At 41.8% G+C, this 19,362-nt stretch overlaps 1 protein-coding gene across 1 annotated transcript; it reads left to right on the top strand.

Annotated features, from left to right (window-relative positions):
* Positions 1-653: 653 nt before the first annotated feature.
* On the top strand, positions 654-18,833 carry LOC120459053 (B-cell receptor CD22). The gene is made up of 14 exons (XM_089132642.1): positions 654-670; positions 775-908; positions 6,297-6,362; positions 6,467-6,814; positions 6,913-7,161; positions 15,078-15,488; positions 15,587-15,835; positions 15,922-16,179; positions 16,277-16,525; positions 16,600-16,678; positions 17,926-17,962; positions 18,120-18,200; positions 18,354-18,413; positions 18,536-18,833. The coding sequence occupies exons 1-14, from the start codon at positions 654-656 to the stop codon at positions 18,545-18,547; spliced, it is 2,250 nt and encodes a 749-aa protein (XP_088988768.1). The 3' UTR covers positions 18,548-18,833.
* Positions 18,834-19,362: the final 529 nt, after the last annotated feature.

The following is a 19,362-nucleotide window of genomic DNA, read 5'->3' on the forward strand; positions in this document are numbered from 1 at the left end:
GGTAATAAGAAGTGCAATAATGTGTAATGACTCGAAATCAGTGTCTCTTTTTTTCTGTTCTTGTTTCTCTTTCCTTCATTGATTCTTCTTATTAACATCAGGTGTCACCACTAATGGCCAATCATCACTTAAATAATCACTTAATTATCTAATTAACTTCAACACTGCTTCAATGTTAATTTTTAACACCCTGTAGTTGGACCAAGACATTAAGGCCAATTTATACTTCTGCGTAGGGTGCGCGCAGTAGGTACGGCGTAGCATACGCACAGATGTGTAGTATACCGCGTACCCTTCGCCGTGGCCTGACGCGCACCTCCTCAAAAATGTAACTACACGTCGCGACGACGCAGACCGCAAGATCTGTGATTGGTCAGCTTGGTAGCATCGCATTTCCTCCTACGCATTTCCGCACGTACCATCTCCTCCGACGTCTTCTCTCATTTCTGCCTTTTAGTTTTAGTAATTTCACTAAAATTAACTGTTTTCCACCTTAATAAGCTCCGCTCTCTTTCAGTCGGCATTTCTTGTAGTAACCTAGTCGCGAGGAATCTAAACACAGTGGAACATTAAAACCCTCCGCCGCCAACTAGCGTTTCGGAGCAGTACTGCAGAGCAACCAAGACCTAAACGCAGAAGTATAAATGCTCACGATGGCGTCGCCTACATTGTACACTACGGCATACCTTGATGCAGAAGTGTAAATTGGCCTTTAATTTAACACTGGGGATTTTGCTGTGTACACTGGAACTGACCCAGAAAGATCACCCACAGGTGCCTCTCCATCGCTGCCATCAATCTACCAACTGCGGCGGCGCTCTGCTTGGTGGTGCAGAGATCCAGATCTCTGATATCGCATCAGGGGAAAGACCCTTACCCGGATCCAACTACTTCAGCAGATCGGCTTGGTAAGAGTGAAGCACGACCATGGAGTGAAGCACCAGCCTGACCTGCTGCCGCATATGGAGCTTTCAAGATCAAAAACGTCTTGTTGATTGGGATGTATCCAGTCTCCTGTATCCCAGAGACATGTGCATAATTTGCATGTCTATGTTGGTGGACGTGGGCAGAATACAATTTCTTCCTTGTGCACGTGATCTCAGTATGGAGATCGGGAAGGAATGGAAGGTTCACTGGAGTTGGAGGGTTATGTCCTGAAAGGAACCGATTGTCCAATCTGCAATCTGTGGTCTTTTCCCTAGCGCTCCCAAGACCTCCTCCATCACCCCCAACAGCTCCTCATAAGCGGGGAAGGAAATGATGTTGCTTTGATCTCACTAGATCTCGATTTGATTGATCACAATGTATACATTTTTTCCGTTTAAACAATTGTGTTGGAGTTAGATACTTCTCTTGAATTGATCTGGTCCTTTTGAACAAATTGGACAATTTCTATTCGTATTGGACAAAATACCTCCTCCACCGCTCCTCTGACTTGTGGTGTTCTTCAGGGCTCCTTTCTTGCTCCTCTTTTACACTACCACTGGGGTTGATTTTCCATTTTTTTTTCTGTTTTTGTGAGGGTCAAGAGCCCAACTAAAACAAATACTGATCTCCATAATGGTGACTTAAAATTCCGTTTTTCTTGTTAACATCAGATGTGTACAATAATGCTCAATTATCACTCAATTATTCACTTAATTATCTCATTAACTTTAACACTGCTTCAGTGTTCATTTAACACTCAGCTCAGAGTTTAATTGGGTCGCTCAAAATGACTTAATTCCATTGTTGAAGTAACATGAACAAGTTATGTTTGTTAAACGTAACCCAGTTATGTGGAACCTGTTTACATAAAAAAGTTAATTAAAGTCAACATATCATTTTTTTGAGTGTGTGACGTCCCTCAGCGTCTCTCCATCGCTTATGAAGGTCACGTGATCACACTGTGATGCTGCAGTCTTACTTACTAATGAGGAAACTAACACTTTTTTAGAGACGTGATGCTTTCAGGAAGCTTAGAATTTCTCGTGATAAAAACATTCAGATGAATAAATTCTGTTTATTTCATACTTCAGGTTGCTATTAAGAAATCAGTAAATTGGAGGTTTATCAAATGCACAGTTGACGTAAATGCTACTGCAGTTCCTTCCAGTGTTTTACAAGCTAGGATAGTTTGAAAACATGGTCTGATATAAGGTATCTCGTCTAATGTTGTCTGCTAAAACTCTTCATCTGCTCGATCTGCACTAGTTGAGGTGTCATAAGCTCATATTATAATATAAGTTGTTAATCACGTGTCATTTAGAGCGTGAAAAACGCCTATACTTGTTTCATCCTGGTCATTTGTAGTGCTGTCCCTGGTCACGGGTGTTGGTGAAACGGGTAAGAGCATTATTTTATAACTGTTCTGTTAAATCTCTTAAGTGTGGAGGAATTTATGGGAGGTTGGTTGGGGCTAGTTGTCACAGGGCTGTCTCAGTAACTGTATGGTTTAAAATCAAAAGTCCAATAGTAAAGTTCAATTATTCTTCTTACCTGGTTGCGCTTGCTTGTGCTGGAAAATGTATTAAACATGTAGAATGCTTTCCAAACCATTACATAGTATTATAAATTCAGACGATTGTGATGTATAAAAAAATGAAACATAAGATTATCTTATAAAATCGATTGAACACAAAGTAGTTTTTCATATATAAAAAAATAAAACATAAGATTATCTTTCAAAATTGATTGAACACGGAGCAGTTTTTCCTGTGAGTGATAAACTCATCTATCTGGATAGATAAACTCATCTTTTAGATATTCTACTGACCGGCTTGACACTTTAGTGTGAGAAATTGGGGGTGTGCCGTGAGAGTGTGAGAATTGGCAGCCATCTTTTAACAACAGATTACTGTCTAATACAGGCTGACTATAATGAAAGCTGCTCTCCATCAAAAGGGGACGGTGATAAATAAATAAAATATTTGATTGATTTCTGTTTGACTTTAATCTAAGAATTATATCACATTTCTTTTTTAGTTCTCTGTTCAATCTCTAAACAGATGGTGGTCAAATTTCATAAAAAAAGAAGATGAGGTCACTGATGCTATATTAGGTGATCCACACACTTGTAGATGTGCATGCACAGCTTTAGTCAAGATACAGGGGGGTTATGTTGAGCTAGTGTCTTCATCTGTAAGAACACTTTAGTAAAGTTTGATATAAGGAGGAGAAAGTCCACTATGGGCTTGAAACAGACACATTGTACGAGTCCTCAGTCCACTCTCTCTCTCTCTCTCTGAATCTCCCAGTAAGTCTCTACATGCCAATTACTGCAACAAGACACAGATGTTTATTATTGACCTGCCTCCCACATCAGCAAATGTGTTTGACACTTTCACAGAAGCCAAAAAACACAAAAGATAAAACTAGAATGTACATTTCCTGAAGAAAATGTGAGTGGGTGCTTGCAGTGGCAAAACTCGCCACTCGGTCCTTGCTAGGGTAGTTGCCACAATGTTGTACATGATTAGCCTGGATGCCAGCCCGAACTCCGCCCACAAAATTTTTTGGTTGGGAAGTTCGGTCTGGACTCGATCCATTGAGGAGTAATTATGATCAGGCAAAAGATGTTCGGGCCAATCAAATTGCCAGGGCGGGCTTTATACGACGATGGACAGATGATCTGCAGGGACGTAATCATCACGTTATCAAAGAGCGCTAACTGGTTTCCCTCAGAGATGACTGCAGCTGGAGAATTGAGATGTATAGATTCCGCTGTCGAATCTGTTGTAAAATAAATCGACAGCGCATTCATTTTAATAGACAAACAGAGAACTGCAATCAAGGCATTTGTCGATCGGAAAGATATTTTTGGCGTCCTTCCTACATGATTCGGCAAAAGTGTAACTTATCAGCTGGCTCTGACGGTCGCTAAGAAGATGGGACGTAATGAAAAGCCTGTGGTCGTTGTGGTTTCTCCTTTGGTCGCACTCATGGAGGACCAAGTAAAAGAAGCAACACTCGTTATTTAACTTCTAAAATAAGTAAGTTCTGTAGTTGACAACTGTGAAATGCAAAGTAGTTGACTTACTGCGTTGCTCTGATTGGTTGTAGGTTTACCGACTATCCAATTGAGTGCAGAGTTTTTTTTTTCCTGGTTCGGTTAAGACATGCCTCATAATCAAAGCCATAATCAATATTCTCACTAGAATATGAGTATGACGAAGTCAGGCTAGTACATGATTGCATACAAGCCAACAACCATGTCTTTACGATGTTCTGATGCAGAGTTATAGGTCATGCTAAAAGGTTGCTAGGGTACTCTGTTTGGTTGCTATGGAGTTGCTTGGGAGCTGGCAATGAAGAGACGTCCAAAGTGAATCGGATGCGTGTATAATGCGAACATTTGAAGTGAAATAGACGTGCATTCAAGGCAAAATTTGCTTATTGTGGGAGGGGCAAGTTTGCAAGATGGCTGATGTTGATCGAGCAATCATTGACAGAGTCACCGCTCTGTATTTGCTCTGGAGAGCGGAATTGTGGCGTTTGGGTCATTGTCGTCGTACGAGGCGTACCCAGTTTGTCACTTCACCACGTGACAGCAGCAAGCAAGCTCCTGATTGGTTAACGTGGCGCGAATAGATTCTTTAACTCTGACGCAAATTCGCTTCAAATGCATGAATTCACAAAAAGCACCAAATATTCGCCTCTTTCGTGCCAAGATAAATGCGTCTATCAGGACCTCCAGATGTGCGTAAACACGTCTTTACATTGACTTGACATGGAAATCACTCGATCCAGACGCTCAATTCGCATTTGGTGTGAACGCAGCATTACAGAGCGTGCCAGGCACTTCAAATATGCTAAATCACACGTTTAATCATCGCTCTGAGCTGTGACTCCTCAACATTCGTCACAATGTTAAATCTATGGGATTTTGCGGCCGCTTTTTCACCCCGGGGGCGAGCATCATACCCCTGATCGCTTATTAAAGTCGTAGCACACCACTCCTCAACAGGCTGCATGTTTAGACACCTCATTCATGGGTCTGTGACAAAAACTGTGCGAGGAATAAGTTTGAACAAATTGAGTGCCTTGAATTTGCCACACACTAATAAGAGCCCAACTAATGGAAACACTAATCACTGTCATGGTGACTTCAAATGAAACACAGTGTTAAACCTCTGGTAAGTAAGCAATAAGGTACGAGAGGCCGTGAATAAGCAACGGCTGAAGGGCGTTGTTAGGCACGACGCGAATCAGAGTAACCTACCCTATCTCACGACCAATTCGTACGAATTCGTATGAGTGATTAAAAAGTGGCTAATTCGTATGACCTCACTCATTCGAATTCATACGATTTGTCTAAACCCACGTGATGGTTGGGTTTAGGGGCGGGGTTTAGGGGTAGGTCATTCGTACGAATTCATACGAATTGGCCAATTCGTAAAATATGTACGATTTAGCAAAATCGTACTAATTTGTACGAGTGAGGTCGTATGAATTGTTACGAATTAGCCACCTCGTAAAATTCGTACGAATTCCCGTGAGATCGGGTTGGAGTAACCCCTTCAGCCGTTACTTATTCACGATACAGCACTTGCCTTGAGTACCTTATTGCTTTTATAAAACGGTTGCCACACAATATTAAAGTAAAAAACAATGTATTAGCGCAACTTTCTTGAAGTAAAATAACTAAAAGTCTTTCTTACGCTGGAAAAAAATAGTCCCTGACCGTGAACAGCAACAACGTTCCGATGTGTAAAATGCATGAAAGCTCAAATAAAAACAACATAGAACCGCAGTGTTGCGCAGCGATCAATATAACCGTTGGGTGAAGCGGTCATAGCCGTGTTTTATCGTGAATAAAGCACAGCTCTTGACCAATCAGAATCAAGGATTGGAACTAACCGTTTTATAATTCCCAATCAAACTTTTGTAGACGTGTGACAGAAATAAAGTCAGTCTGGTTAGTACACTCTTAGAAGAAAAGGTTCTATATAGAACCTTAAAAGGTTTTATCAGCGCTACGTATTTGGAACCCCTAAAAGGTTCTATACACTCTTAAAAAATGGTTCCTCTGGGTTCTATATAGAACCCTGGGGTTCCGTACTTGGCCAATAGAACCTTTTACCAAAAAATGATTTCATCTAAGACTGTGTCTAAAGTCAGTTTCCTTCACTGATTCTGCTTGTTAAGCCTTGTTAAAGATGAGATAACTCCATATTTAATACGCCAAAGACACATAATATATAATAAATTTGATGAAACATTTAACGCACTGAGAATATGAAAAACGTAATGTGTAACATCGAGACAGAAACAAGAAGAGTTAAAGTTGAAAATAAGCCATTGTTCATGTGTTTTAGGTGTTGATGCGACATCACTCAGAATGGCTCGTCCTCTTCCTCTGATCGTTCTTCTCATGATTCATGGTTAGTCGGTGCAACACTTTAGAAGCACTAAAGATAAATTAGATACTGCCTTATTTTATGCACATGATGCTCCTAAATTGTTCTGAATTAATTCTGTGTTTCAGGAGTTTCTAGTGCTGATTGGGATGTGAGTTACAGTCCTTTACACATCTGTGCACTAAACGACTCAACAGTGATAATGAGATGCACTTATACATACCCTACTGGACATCAGATCACGAAAGTGTTCTGGACAAAAACAATGGTAAGAGATAAGGGAGAGTATCCAGATCTGTCTAATGACACTGAATACAGTCAGAGGCTTCAGTATCTGGGAGATAAACAGCAGAACTGCACCGTCAGACTGAGTCATGTGACACTGGAGGATTCTCACATGTACTATTTCAGATTCATCACTGATATAACAGATGGAAAATGGATTGGTAAACCAGGAGTGACTCTTAATGTCACAGGTGACTTTGATGAGGTTTATCTCTTCTTCTGTGCATTATGTTGAATAATAATCAGTGTGTGACAGCAGCACTAGATATAATGTGTGTGTTGTGTTCAGATCTTCAGGTGGAGTCTCCTGAGAGAGTGACAGAGGGAGATTCAGTCAGTCTGACATGTAAAAGCAGCTGCGCTCTGACTGACAGAGCAACATTCATCTGGTACAGAAACTCACTGAAGATATTAACTGAGAGTAAATTCAGTAACACACTCATCCTCAATCCAGTCAGAAGAGAGGATTCAGGCAGATATAGCTGTGCTGTAGACGGACACACACACGTCTCTCCTGATGTTCACCTCAATGTCAGGAGTGAGTTAATGATGGTTCAGTAACTGTTGTGACAAACAAATTAGTGGATTAACATTCGCAAAAAAAGTTTAGCAATTCGCTAAAGTGATTCACATGAATCTGTTCACATATTTTACTCTTTTGTCTCAGTTGCAGGACGTCTGGTGATATTATACATATCCATTGGGGCGGTCTGTGGAGCTGCAGTGATCATTGCGATGTTAGTGATTTGGTACGGTGTGTGTCTGTGGTACTCTGCAGTGTGTGTGTGTGTGTGTGTGTGTGTGTGTGTGTGAATGACTGACTTATGAATGAATGACTCCACACTGACAGCTACTCAGTTATTGAAAGAGGAAATCTGAAGCTCACGTCATTACTGCCGTAAATCCTGAAGATAGACCAGATTTCATCACATTCAAACGACAGTGCCATTTGATTAAACATCAAATAGTTTCTGATTGGTTGTAATTGTTTCAAATCATTGTCTTTAAAGGATAAGCAGGTGGAGGAAAAAGAGAAATGACACACAGGTGAGAAAAAAATGGTTTTCAGTTAAAAGATTGAAAGTCTGCATGTAGCAGTGACTTTATCGCTAACACTTCTGATGGTTCTGATGGTCTCTTATGAACATCCTGTTGACTACAAGCAACTTTGCAACTACATGTTGTCACGAACTGCTCTGAGAAGAGGGTTAAGATCCAAACGCAGCTTTATTTGAGGGCAATCCAGAGGCGTAATCCAATGTACAGGCAAGGGTCATACACAGATAGGCAGTCCAAGACAGATACACAGAGAAACAAACAAAACAGGCAGGGACCAGAGGCAAGAGAGTAATCCAGGGAACAGGGCAAGATATCCAAAAACCAAGAGACAAGAAAACCGTAGAAAGCTCAGAATTGCAGTGTAACACTTAAACAAGACTTCGCGGTGAGTGACTGAATGAACATGGTATATATAGCCAGACTAACAAGATGAGACAGGTGAATGCAATAGTGAATGAGGTACAGGTGAATGTAATCAGTGATGATGAGTCCGGGCAGTGAGTTCTGGGAACTGTAGTTTTTGTGAAACATAGTCTTATCTGGAGTGCCCTCTGGTGGCTCAATAGGGCACTCCAGCTGGTAACCGTTACACATGTCAACTAACTCTCATTAGAGTATCAGTAGACTCTCTGCTTAATAACTGCCAACTCTTTATTGTGAGCAGACATTTTACTGACTTTAAGTAACTTTGCAACTACATGTCAACTTTTTCTATCACTAACCCTACCAGTCTACTATAGTAGAGATGTTGGTGCAACATTAGTCAACTGAATGTGTTAAAGGGACCATCAAAATAAAGTGAAACCACTTTATCTAGTGAGTTTTTTATAGACATTATTCATTTTCTCTCTATTCTGATTTTTCTCTCAAGGCAATGATGAATCATCCCCGACCCGATCATGAGAGAAGCAACGATTATGATGTTGAACTGAGTGATCCTGTGTATGAGAATGTAATGGTAAGTGTTTCCTACAAAAGACTAAACTCTCAAAAGACTCTCAAAAGACTTCACCTTCAGGCAAAATAGATTAAACGCTCAATATCAGTGTGAAAATATCTATATTGAGTAATAAGTAAATGGGAACTGAAATAACACACTCCTGTTTTTACTTTGTCTTCATTCATAAAGGCTGTTCGACTTGATGATTGTGAACCCGAACTGGACTCGTCACTGTATGAAAATCTTCCAGTAAGTAAAAATAAGAACCCAATCTATTTGCCTTTCCTCTTGACAAATGTTGTTGATGATTTTATTTAAACATTTCATTAATAATGTTTTCACTTTCTTTCTTTTTTATTCTTTCAAGAAGAGGCTGTAGTGTATTGGACAGTAAACAGCCTTTATGAATCTCTTTGTGGGAGGAGCCTTGAATGATTGACAGGAGTGCCATGATGACATGTGACTGAAGTTATTAAGGGATCATTTTATAGATGGATGTGTGATAATTAAAGTAGACGGTTAATCCATTTATGTAAAACTGTAAATCACCAGGATGTGTGTTTCTCTTTATGCTTTTTTATCATGTATGAATCTTACTTCATTGAGATTATTAATGTTTTTGACCGTGAGTAGCGGTATTGTTCATGTTTCCAATAAAAGGCAGAAAAAAATAAGGCTCGATCTAGTGTAATATTCCACACTTTTCTGTCATTCAGTAAATCAACAATAACAACATTTCAAAAAAAAATCCCTAATGTACAGCAACTTATGTCTTATTCCTTCTAAGACGATGAAAATATTTCCAACTGAAACAAGTTGTGGAGTGACTGACGGAAACTGAGACCACTCGAGCTCCACTTCGGGTTTTCAATCCCTCGACCTGAGCGATACTGCAGCCAAGCAGAGAACATGCGGCGATAATAACAATAACCTTATTGTCTATAGTGCCTTTATGGGAGCTTCTCAAAGCACTTAAAGTATAATAAAATACAAGTAATAAACAAAATACAAAATAAATCAAACGAAAAGCATAGGTGGATTAAAATAAACAAGAAACCAGCTATATATACAGTATATATATATATATATATATATATATATATTAGGGGTGGGCCGTTATCGGCGTTAACGTGCTGCGTTAACGTGAGACACTTGTCGGGCGATAAAAAAATATCGCCGTTAATCTATTCTCACAGTTGAGTTGGGAGCTGACCACGCATAGAGCTTCTCCTATTTTTTTTCTCTGCCGTACGAGACCAATGTTTTGATGACTTTTTTTCTGGAAGGGACTAAAGAGCAAATCATTTTTTTCAGCTGAAAGGCAGAATATAAATATTTTTATAAAGTTAGATAGACATTATATAACAGTTCCCTTTTTTGTAGTCACTCCGAGTTACGTCGGATGACGGAGAATGGGGGGGGGGGGGGGGTTTCGCCTAGAAAGCCAATCCTCTTCGAGTATTAAAAAAACAAGCCAATGGCAAATAAATGCCATGCGTCTGCGGAATTTGCATAGCGTAGGGTGGCATAGCCGTGGCAACCCTAAGCAGAGGACCCTAAACCTTTGCCCCGTGCAGAGGATCTCTTTTCTCGGTATGGAGATAGACTCGGTCGCCATGTCCGTGCAGTTTACGAGCGAGCGCGCTCACTCACTGCTGACTTGTCTTCGACAGTTCGAGGGCAAGAGTGCGGTCCCACTGAAACTTTTTCAGCTGGGGCATATGGCATCCGCAGCCGCGGCAACGCCGCTCGGATTGCTTCATATGAGACCGCTTCATCTGTGGCTTCGCTATCGAGTCCCGAGGTGGGCATGGCATCGCGGTACGCTCAGAGTTCCAGTAACTCCGACCTGCCGTCAAACCTTCTTCCCATGGACGAACCTCAGCTTCTTGCGGACCGGTGTCCCTCTGCAGTGAGTTTCCAGGCATGTTGTTGTCTCCACAGATGCATCTGCCACGGGTTGGGGAGCCATGTGCAATGGTCATGCAGCCGCGGGTTCCTGGACAGGACCCCAGCGCCTTATGCATATCAATTGCCTCGAGTTGCTGGCAGTACGCCTTGCCCTGCACCGCTTTCGAGCGCTGCTCAGGGGTCAACATGTACTAGTCCGTTCAGACAATACCGCAAAGGTAGCGTACATCAACCGTCAGGGTGGTCTACGCTCACGTCGGTGTCGCAACTCGCACGCCACCTCCTATTATGGAGTCAGAAGCACCTGAGGTCCCTTCGTGCCGTTTACATTCCAGGAGAGCGGAACCTGGCAGCCGATGAGCTGTCGCAGTTCTGTCCAGTCTCTGGCAAATGGCGACTCCATCCCCAGTCGGTCCAGCTGATTTGGGACCAGTTCGGGGACGCACAGATAGATCTGTTCGCTTCCCACGACTCATCCCATTGCGCTCTGTTTTACTCTCTGACCGAGGGCACGCTCGGCACAGATGCCTTGGCGCACAGCTGGCCATGGGGCCTACGCAAGTATGCGTTTCCCCCAGTGAGCCTTCTCGCGCGTACTCTGTGCAAGATCAAGGAGGACGAGGAGCAGGGCTAGCTGGTGGCCCCATATTTGCCGACCAAGACCTGGTTCTCCGAACTGGTACTCCTCGCGACAGCACCTCCTTGGCCTATTCCTCTGAGGAAGGACATCCTCTCTCAGAGATGGGGCACCCTGTGGCACCCTCGTCCCGATCTGTGGAGGCTACACGTGTGGCTCCTGGATGGGACGAGGCAGGTTTGAGTACCCTGCCACCTGTGGTGGCGGCTACCATCACTTCCGCTAGAGCGTCGTCCACTAGACACGTCTATGTGTTGAAGTGGAACCTCTTCGTCAACTGGTGCTCTCTCACCGAGAAGACCCCCGGAGATGCTCGATCAGTGTCATGCTTTCCTTCCTGCAAGAAGGGTTGGAGCGAAGGCTGTCTACCTCCACCCTGAAAGTTTATGTGGCTGCAATTGCCGCATTTCATGAAGCAGTCGAAGGTAAGTCGTTGGGGAAGCACAATCTGATCATCAGGTTCTTGAGGGGAGCGAGGAGACTGAATCCTCCTCGCCCTCCTCTCGTACCCTCTTGGGACCTCTCAGTGGTTTTAAGTGCCCTGCAGAGGTCTCCCTTCGAGCCTCTGCAATCAGTTGAGATTAAGTTCCTGTCAATGAAGACAGCGCTCCTGGTTGCACTGGCCTCCATCAAGAGATGGTATTCTCACGTGATCCTGAGACCCCGGCCTGGATATGTGCCCAAGGTTCCTACCACTCCCTTCCGGGACCAGGTGGTGAACCTGCAAGTGCTGCCCCTGGAGGAGGCAGTCCCAGCCTTGCACTGCTCTGTCCAGTACGTGCACTCCATGCTTACATAGACAGAATGCGATGTTTCAGGACCTCAGACCAGCTCTTTTTCTGTTGTGGTGGGAGCCAGAAGGGAAGGGCTCTCTCAAGCAACGGCTGTCTCACTGGATAGTGGACACCATCGCTTTGGCTTACCAGCAGCAAGGTCGACCGTGCCCCCTTGGTGTGACGGCCCACTCCACCCGGAGTGTGGCTTCCTCTTGGGCTCTAGAGCATGGCGCCTCACTAGCAGACATCTGCAGAGCTGCAGGCTGGGCTACACCTAACACATTCGCAAGATTCTATAACCTCTGAGTGGAGCCTGTGTCCTCTCTTGTATTCGCTCAACCGGCCAGTACTGGACCCGCTCAGGTGTCTTCGCTTGCTCGCCACTCCACTCCACGGACTGGATAGGTGCGAATTCTTCTCAGCTGAGCCTTCCGTTGAAGCTCTGAGTCCTCCAGCACTGTTGATGCTGGCGCCAGTATCTGTTGCCTGGACGTCGGCGAGGTGCCTCCGTGTGCATGGTTCCTGCTAGTAACCTCCACATGTGTATTCTCCACTGTAAGCCTCTCTGAGCATGTGTCTTCCCTCGGCAAGCCACCTTGCCACCCTGGAGTTAAGATTCTAGCCACCCTACGGGTTGGTCACTCCAGTATCTTCCATATGGAGCCCCACGGGGCCATATGTGTATTCGTAAGTCCTCCCTACGGTAGGCATACTGCGGCATATTCCCCTGGGATATGCTCCCTAGTGTACCTTGGTATTCCTGTGTCAAGTAGGACTCCTCATCTGTAAGCTAAGTGCGACAGGGGTTCAGAATTGCGCAGGGCACTGGAAGACAGCTGTGAAGGTGGCGTGATTACACGGGGGACCCCCATTCTCCGTCATCCTACGTAACTCGGAGTGACTACGAAAGGGAACGTCTCGGTTACGGATGTAACCTTTGTTCTCTGAGTAGGGAACGGAGACATTACGTCTCCCTGCCACTTCCGCTGTACCACTGGGTAGACGCCTGAGTTCAGTCTCGGCTCCTCAACGAAGACATACTGTGGTTGCGTCCGCTTCCTCCTTTTATACTCACGGAGAGTACGCTCAGGCGGAGATACGCTATGCAAATTCCGCATTTCTTTGCCATTGGCTCGTTTTTTAATACTCGAAGAGGATTGGCTTTCTAGGCGAAACCCCCCATTCTCCGTCATCCGACGTAATGTCTCCGTTCCCTACTCAGGGAATGAGGGTTACATACGTAACCGAGACGTTTCAGGGTATGTTTTAGTATTGGTAACATGTCCCACATTGTCCCACACAAACTTATAATTGACCCACATTTGGTTTGTTTGATGGTGGTCACCCTATTGTAGGCAGTGCACAACTGTAACCTGACACCTTTTAAGCACTCCAAAGCATGTATGGTGCCACTATGTCTGCTCTATAAGGCATAATAACTCAGTTACAAGAGCAAATTAATTTCTCATCTGTAATATCTTGTGATTTGAATGATGCACTGGAAACGGTGGTTGCAATAACTCAATAACCTTTACTGATAACTGCCAAATGACAGCAGCAATAACACACATACACAGCTGAGCTTCCTGGTAACACTGAGTCACGTGAACTACGAACCAATCACATTACTGCCTTTCACCCCAGTCTATTACATCATCGACTATATAATTAAGAATTGCAAACTTACTTTTGCATTCATGCACAAAATATTAACACTTATTGTGTCCGTTTCATCGTTATCACAATTACATTAGCATCTTTATTGATTGATGTAAAGTTTCTTTCAGTTTAGTGTTTATGCCTATAATCGATTGGCTTTATATAAGAAATCCTGCGCATTACAAAGAACTTGTTTTTCCACCTGCACGAAGAGACGAGTGCCATAAGTAAGCAATAGTTGTCCTTGCTTTAAACTGGGCTTTAAGTAAAAAGATGCAACACATTGCAGTGTATCCCATAGATGCACCACATACACACTGCAAACAGAGTAGGCCTATGTGTGAAACAGGTGCTAATGCTAATGTCTGTTAAAACTCTTCCTCTGCTTGATCTGCACTAGTTGAGGGGTCATAAGCTCATACATGAATATAAGGTCACGTGTCATTCAGGGTGTGAAAAACCCTTATACTGGTTTGATCCGGATCATTTGTAGTGCTGTCGCTGGTCACGGGTGTTGGTGAAACGGGTAAGAGCGTTATTTTATAACTGTTCTGTTAAATCTCTAAAGTGTGGAGGGATTTATGGGGCTAGTTGTCACAGAGCTGTGTCTCAGTAACTATATGGTTTAAAATCAATATAGCATACATTTGTTTTCTCTAGCAGTGTTTTGTTGGCGAAAAATAAATTGATGTAAAATACTTTTTAATATTATGTAATGAAGATAGATTAAATTGCAGTTACTTGCAAGAAGTCATGAGAAACAACTTCTCACTTCGAGCACACAAATACGTGTGTTGTTTTATTTTGGTCTGAAAAACCACAAGCCAACAAAAGGCGCTGGTAAGCGTTGTACGTCATCACCCATACAGAACATTCAAAGGGACCACGATCTCTGGACAAACGCTAAGAGCAAAGTACTGCATTTATCACCGACCATGTATAGAACTACATTTAACACAAAGGTGAATTATGTAAGTCACAGTCACTACAACTTATACCCAAGACTTATATTAAAGTGGCTTTTACAAATAAACCTGCATATTCACCAGAGACAACAAGCTCCGGAGTATAGAAAACATTAGCAACTAAAGTACTTTATAACAGTTTATCTGAATGAAATCAAAGGCCATCGTTCTGGCAGGGTCCTTCTGTCTATGATAGGCTGTCAATCAAAAGGGGAAGTGAAAGACATTGAACAGTTACAAACTCATGCAGTGCAAAAATTCCTGTTGCTGTCATGTATAAACATGATAAATATGACTGTTTTTGTATAAATATGACTGTTGTTGTCATGTTCTTGTATAATTAAAGTAGTATTTGTTGTTATGTTTCATGCTGACATTGAAGCTGAAAATAAGCCACTGTATGTGTGTTGTAGCTGTTGCTATGGTGACATCAGTCAGATTGGCTCCGCCTCTTCCTCTGATCTTTCTGCTCATGATTCACGGTGAGTCTCTGCAACCCTTGCTCAGGAATCTTTATATACGTTTTTATGCACAAGCTGCTGCTAATTTGTTCCGGATTAACTTTTTTAGGGGTTTGTAGTCAGAAAGAGGATGTGATTTACAGTCCTACACACATCTGTGCACTAAACGACTCATCAGTGATAATGAGATGCACTTATACATACCCTACTGGATATAAGATCGAGAAAGCGTTCTGGACCAAAACACTGGTAATGGATAATGGAGAGTTTCCAGATCTGTCTAATGACCCTGAATACAGTCAGAGGCTTCAGTATCTGGGAGATAAACAGCAGAACTGCACCGTCAGACTGAGTCATGTGACACTGAAGGATTCACACATGTACTATTTCAGATTCATCACTGATAAACCTAATGTGAAATGGATTGGTAAACCAGGAGTGACTCTTACTGTCACAGGTGACTTTGATGAGGTTTATCTCTTCTTCTGGGCATTATGTTGAATAATAATCAGTGTGTGACAGCAGCACTAGATATAATGTGTGTGTTGTGTTCAGATCTTCAGGTGGAGTCTCCTGAGAGAGTGACAGAGGGAGATTCAGTCAGTCTGACATGTAAAAGCAGCTGCGCTCTGACTGACAGAGCAACATTCATCTGGTACAGAAACTCACTGAAGATATTAACTGAGAGTAAATTCAGGAACACACTCATCCTCAATCCAGTCAGAAGAGAGGATTCAGGCAGATATAGCTGTGCTGTAGACGGACACACACACGTCTCTCCTGATGTTCACCTCAATGTCATGTGTGAGTACATATTCATTTGTTCTTTTTAAAATAAGGAGATTGTGTTTGAATTACATTGTTTATGGTTTTAATGTTTGTCGTGTTAGACGCACCTAGAAACGTCTCAGTGTCCATCAGTCCATCTGGTGTAATAGTGGAGGAAGATTCAGTGACTCTGAACTGCATCAGTGACTCAAACCCTCCTGCTGTGAACTTCAGCTGGTTTAAAGGAGGAACGATTGTAGGATCTGGAAGAATCTTCAGCATCTCAAAGATCAGATCTGATGACAGTGGAGAATACAAGTGCAAGTCCATCAATGAACATGGAGAGAAATACTCTGATACTGTGGCTTTAAACGTCATGTGTGAGTTAATGATGTTTCAGTATCTGTCGTGACAAAACGAATGAGTGGATTAACATTTGCAAAACATTAATGTAGAGTTTATTTTTGTCTGTTTTAGATCCTCCCAGGAGCGTCTCAGTGTCCATCATTCAGTCTGGTCAGATCTGGGCAGGAGATTCAGTGACTCTGAAGTGCATCAGTGACTCAAACCCTCCTGCTGTGAACTTCAGCTGGTTTAAGGAGAATGAAAGCTCAGCTGTTGGATCTGGACAGAGTTTCAGTGCACTACAGAGTGGACGCTTCTACTGTCAGGCTCACAATCAACATGGATCTCAGAGATCAGACGCTGTAACTGTCACTGTTAAAGGTAGAGCGGCTCGTATACTTACATTACTCTTTCTAAAGTCAAGCAAAAATGATGTTTTATACATTTTGTGCTAGTTTTAGGAAGTCTGCTGATATTATACACATCCATTGGAGTGATTTGTGGAGCTGCAGTGATCATCATGATGCTGATTTGGTAAGATGTGTGTCTTTGGTCTTATGTGTGTGAATGAGACAGAAGGATGAGATGCTTGATATCTGTCTTAAACTGCTCCGAGACACGAAGGTTGAGGATCCAAATGCAGTATTTATTGAATAGGGTAATCCAAAGACGTAATCCGGATAACTGGCAAGGGGTCATACGCAATCAAACAATCCAAACAATAATAGATCAGGGCTGAGGTAAAGCGAGAAATCCAAGGGAACAGGCAGAGAATCAAGAGAACTAGGACACGGGAGAAACAGGAAACAGTGAGACAACATACAAGACTTCACCGGGAATTAGGGGGTGCATGAATGTTCAATCTGTAATTATTTTTACTATTATAATTTTACTATGTCGCTTTGCTGGCCGTAAATCCAGTGAATCCATGATAAATCACAAGCACTAACTCGCAGTTCTAAATGAATGCACTGGGTGGCGCTGTGGAGCGTGTTAATAAGTTGTTTGGATTTTATCACATAATGTTGTCATCTGCCTCGCGCCACATCTCTACACATCATTTCTGCTCACTATCCCCATCCACTACACCCAAGATCCAGTTTCCATTAGCCGAACTTTCAAATGCATTGGAAAACACTACGTCACGAGCATAACTCATCAAGAGAATAAATTCTGAGTTAAATGTACCTTAGGGATTTTAGCAGCATGGTCATTTTAAGACATAGCATTTTTAGACTTTTCAATGAAAAAGACGAAGAAAAAAAATTCCAAAAATATTTTATATAGGCATACACATACATCAATAATTAACATACTAATCTCAGCAATGGTGACAAACAGATCCCCTCTGAACATAAGTTCATTATTTATTCATGCTGCAATGCATGAGGGGAGCCATGAATGAGTTTTGATTGGTGGCACCCAGAATGCACTGCAACATTCTTTATTATTGTCACCATTGTTGAGATTCGCAGGCTAATAATTGATGTCTGTACAAGGTCACTGCCTCTATAATTAATAAAGTAAACCTAACTCAGAAATTAGGCTCTATATGAATTCAGTGATTCAGGGTCAAATGATTGTGAATTAATGATTATGTTAAAACACAGCCATCACCATCAGATCACCTTTTCTATTTGTTCATCTGGCTGTAATAACTCAAGTACTGCAGCCAAAAAAACTCAAAAGTTAATGAATTGAGGGTCAAGAGTTTGTACTCTGTATAAAACATCAAATACATTCTGATTGGTTGTAATTGTTTCAAATCCATATCTTTAAAGGGGCAGCAGGTGGATGAAAAAGAGAAATGACACACAGGTGAGAAAAATAGTCAGATGTTTTCAGTTGATATGGTATCTAAATGAATTGGTATCTAAAAGATTGAAAGTCTGAATTTAGTGGTGAATTTACCTAGTGAGTTCTTTAGAGACATTATTTATTTTCTCTCTATTCTGATTTTTCTTTCATGGCAAAGATGAATCATCCCCGACCTGATCATGAGAGACGCAACGCTCATGATGTTGAACTGAGTGATCCTGTGTATGAGAATGTAACGGTAAGTTTTTCCTACAAAAGACTAAACTCTCTTCACCTTCAGGCAAAATAGATTAAACGCTCAATATCAGTGTGAAAATATCTATATTGAGTAATAAGTAAATGGGAACTGAAATAACACACTCCTGTTTTTACTTTGTCTTCATTCATAAAGGCTGTTCGACTTGATGATTGTGAACCCGAACTGGACTCGTCTCTGTATGAAAATCTTCCAGTAAGTAAAAATAAGAACCCAATCTATTTGCCTTTCCTCTTGACAAATGTTGTTGATGCTTTTATTTAAACATTTCCTTAATAATGTTTTCACTTTCTTTCTTTTTTATTCTTCCTAACAAGAAGAGGCTGTAGTGTATTGGACAGTAAACAGCCTTCATGAATCTCTTTGTGGGAGGAGCCTTGAATGATTGACAGGTGTGCCATGATGACATGTGACTGAAGTTATTAAGGGATCATTTTATAGATGGATGTGTGATAATTAAAGTAGACGGTTAATGCATTTATGTAAAACTGTAAATCACTAGGATGTGTGTTTCTCTTTATGCTTTTTTATCATGTATGAATCTTACTTTATTGAGATTATTAATGTTTTTGACCGTGAGTAGCGGTATTGTTCATGTTTCCAATAAAAGGCAGAAAAAAATTAGGCTCGATCTAGTGTAATATTCCACACTTTTCTGTCATTCAGTAAATCAACAATAACAACATTTCTATAAAAAATCCCTAATATATAACAACTTATGTTTCAACTTATTCCTTCTAAGACGATTAAAATATTTCCAACTGAAACAAGTTGTGGAGTGACTGACGGAAACGAGACCACTCGAGCTCCACTTCGGGTTTTCAATCTCTCGACCGGAGCGATACTGCAGCCAAGCAGAGAACATGCGGCGATAATAACAATAACCTTATTGTCTATAGTGCCTTTATAGGAGCTTCTCAAAGCACTTAAAGTATAATAAAATACAAGTAATAAACAAAATACGAAATGAATCAAACGAAAAGCATAGGTGTATTAAAATAAACAAGAAACCAGCTATATGTATACAGTATATATACGTATATATATATATACTGTATATATATATATTAGGGGTGGGCCGTCATCGGCGTTAACGTGCTGCGTTAACGTGAGACACTTGTCGGGCGATAAAAAAAATATCGCC

Source organism: Pimephales promelas, chromosome 6 (assembly GCF_988280905.1).
Source record: "Pimephales promelas chromosome 6, fPimPro1.hap1.1, whole genome shotgun sequence".
NCBI lineage: Eukaryota > Metazoa > Chordata > Actinopteri > Cypriniformes > Leuciscidae > Pimephales > Pimephales promelas.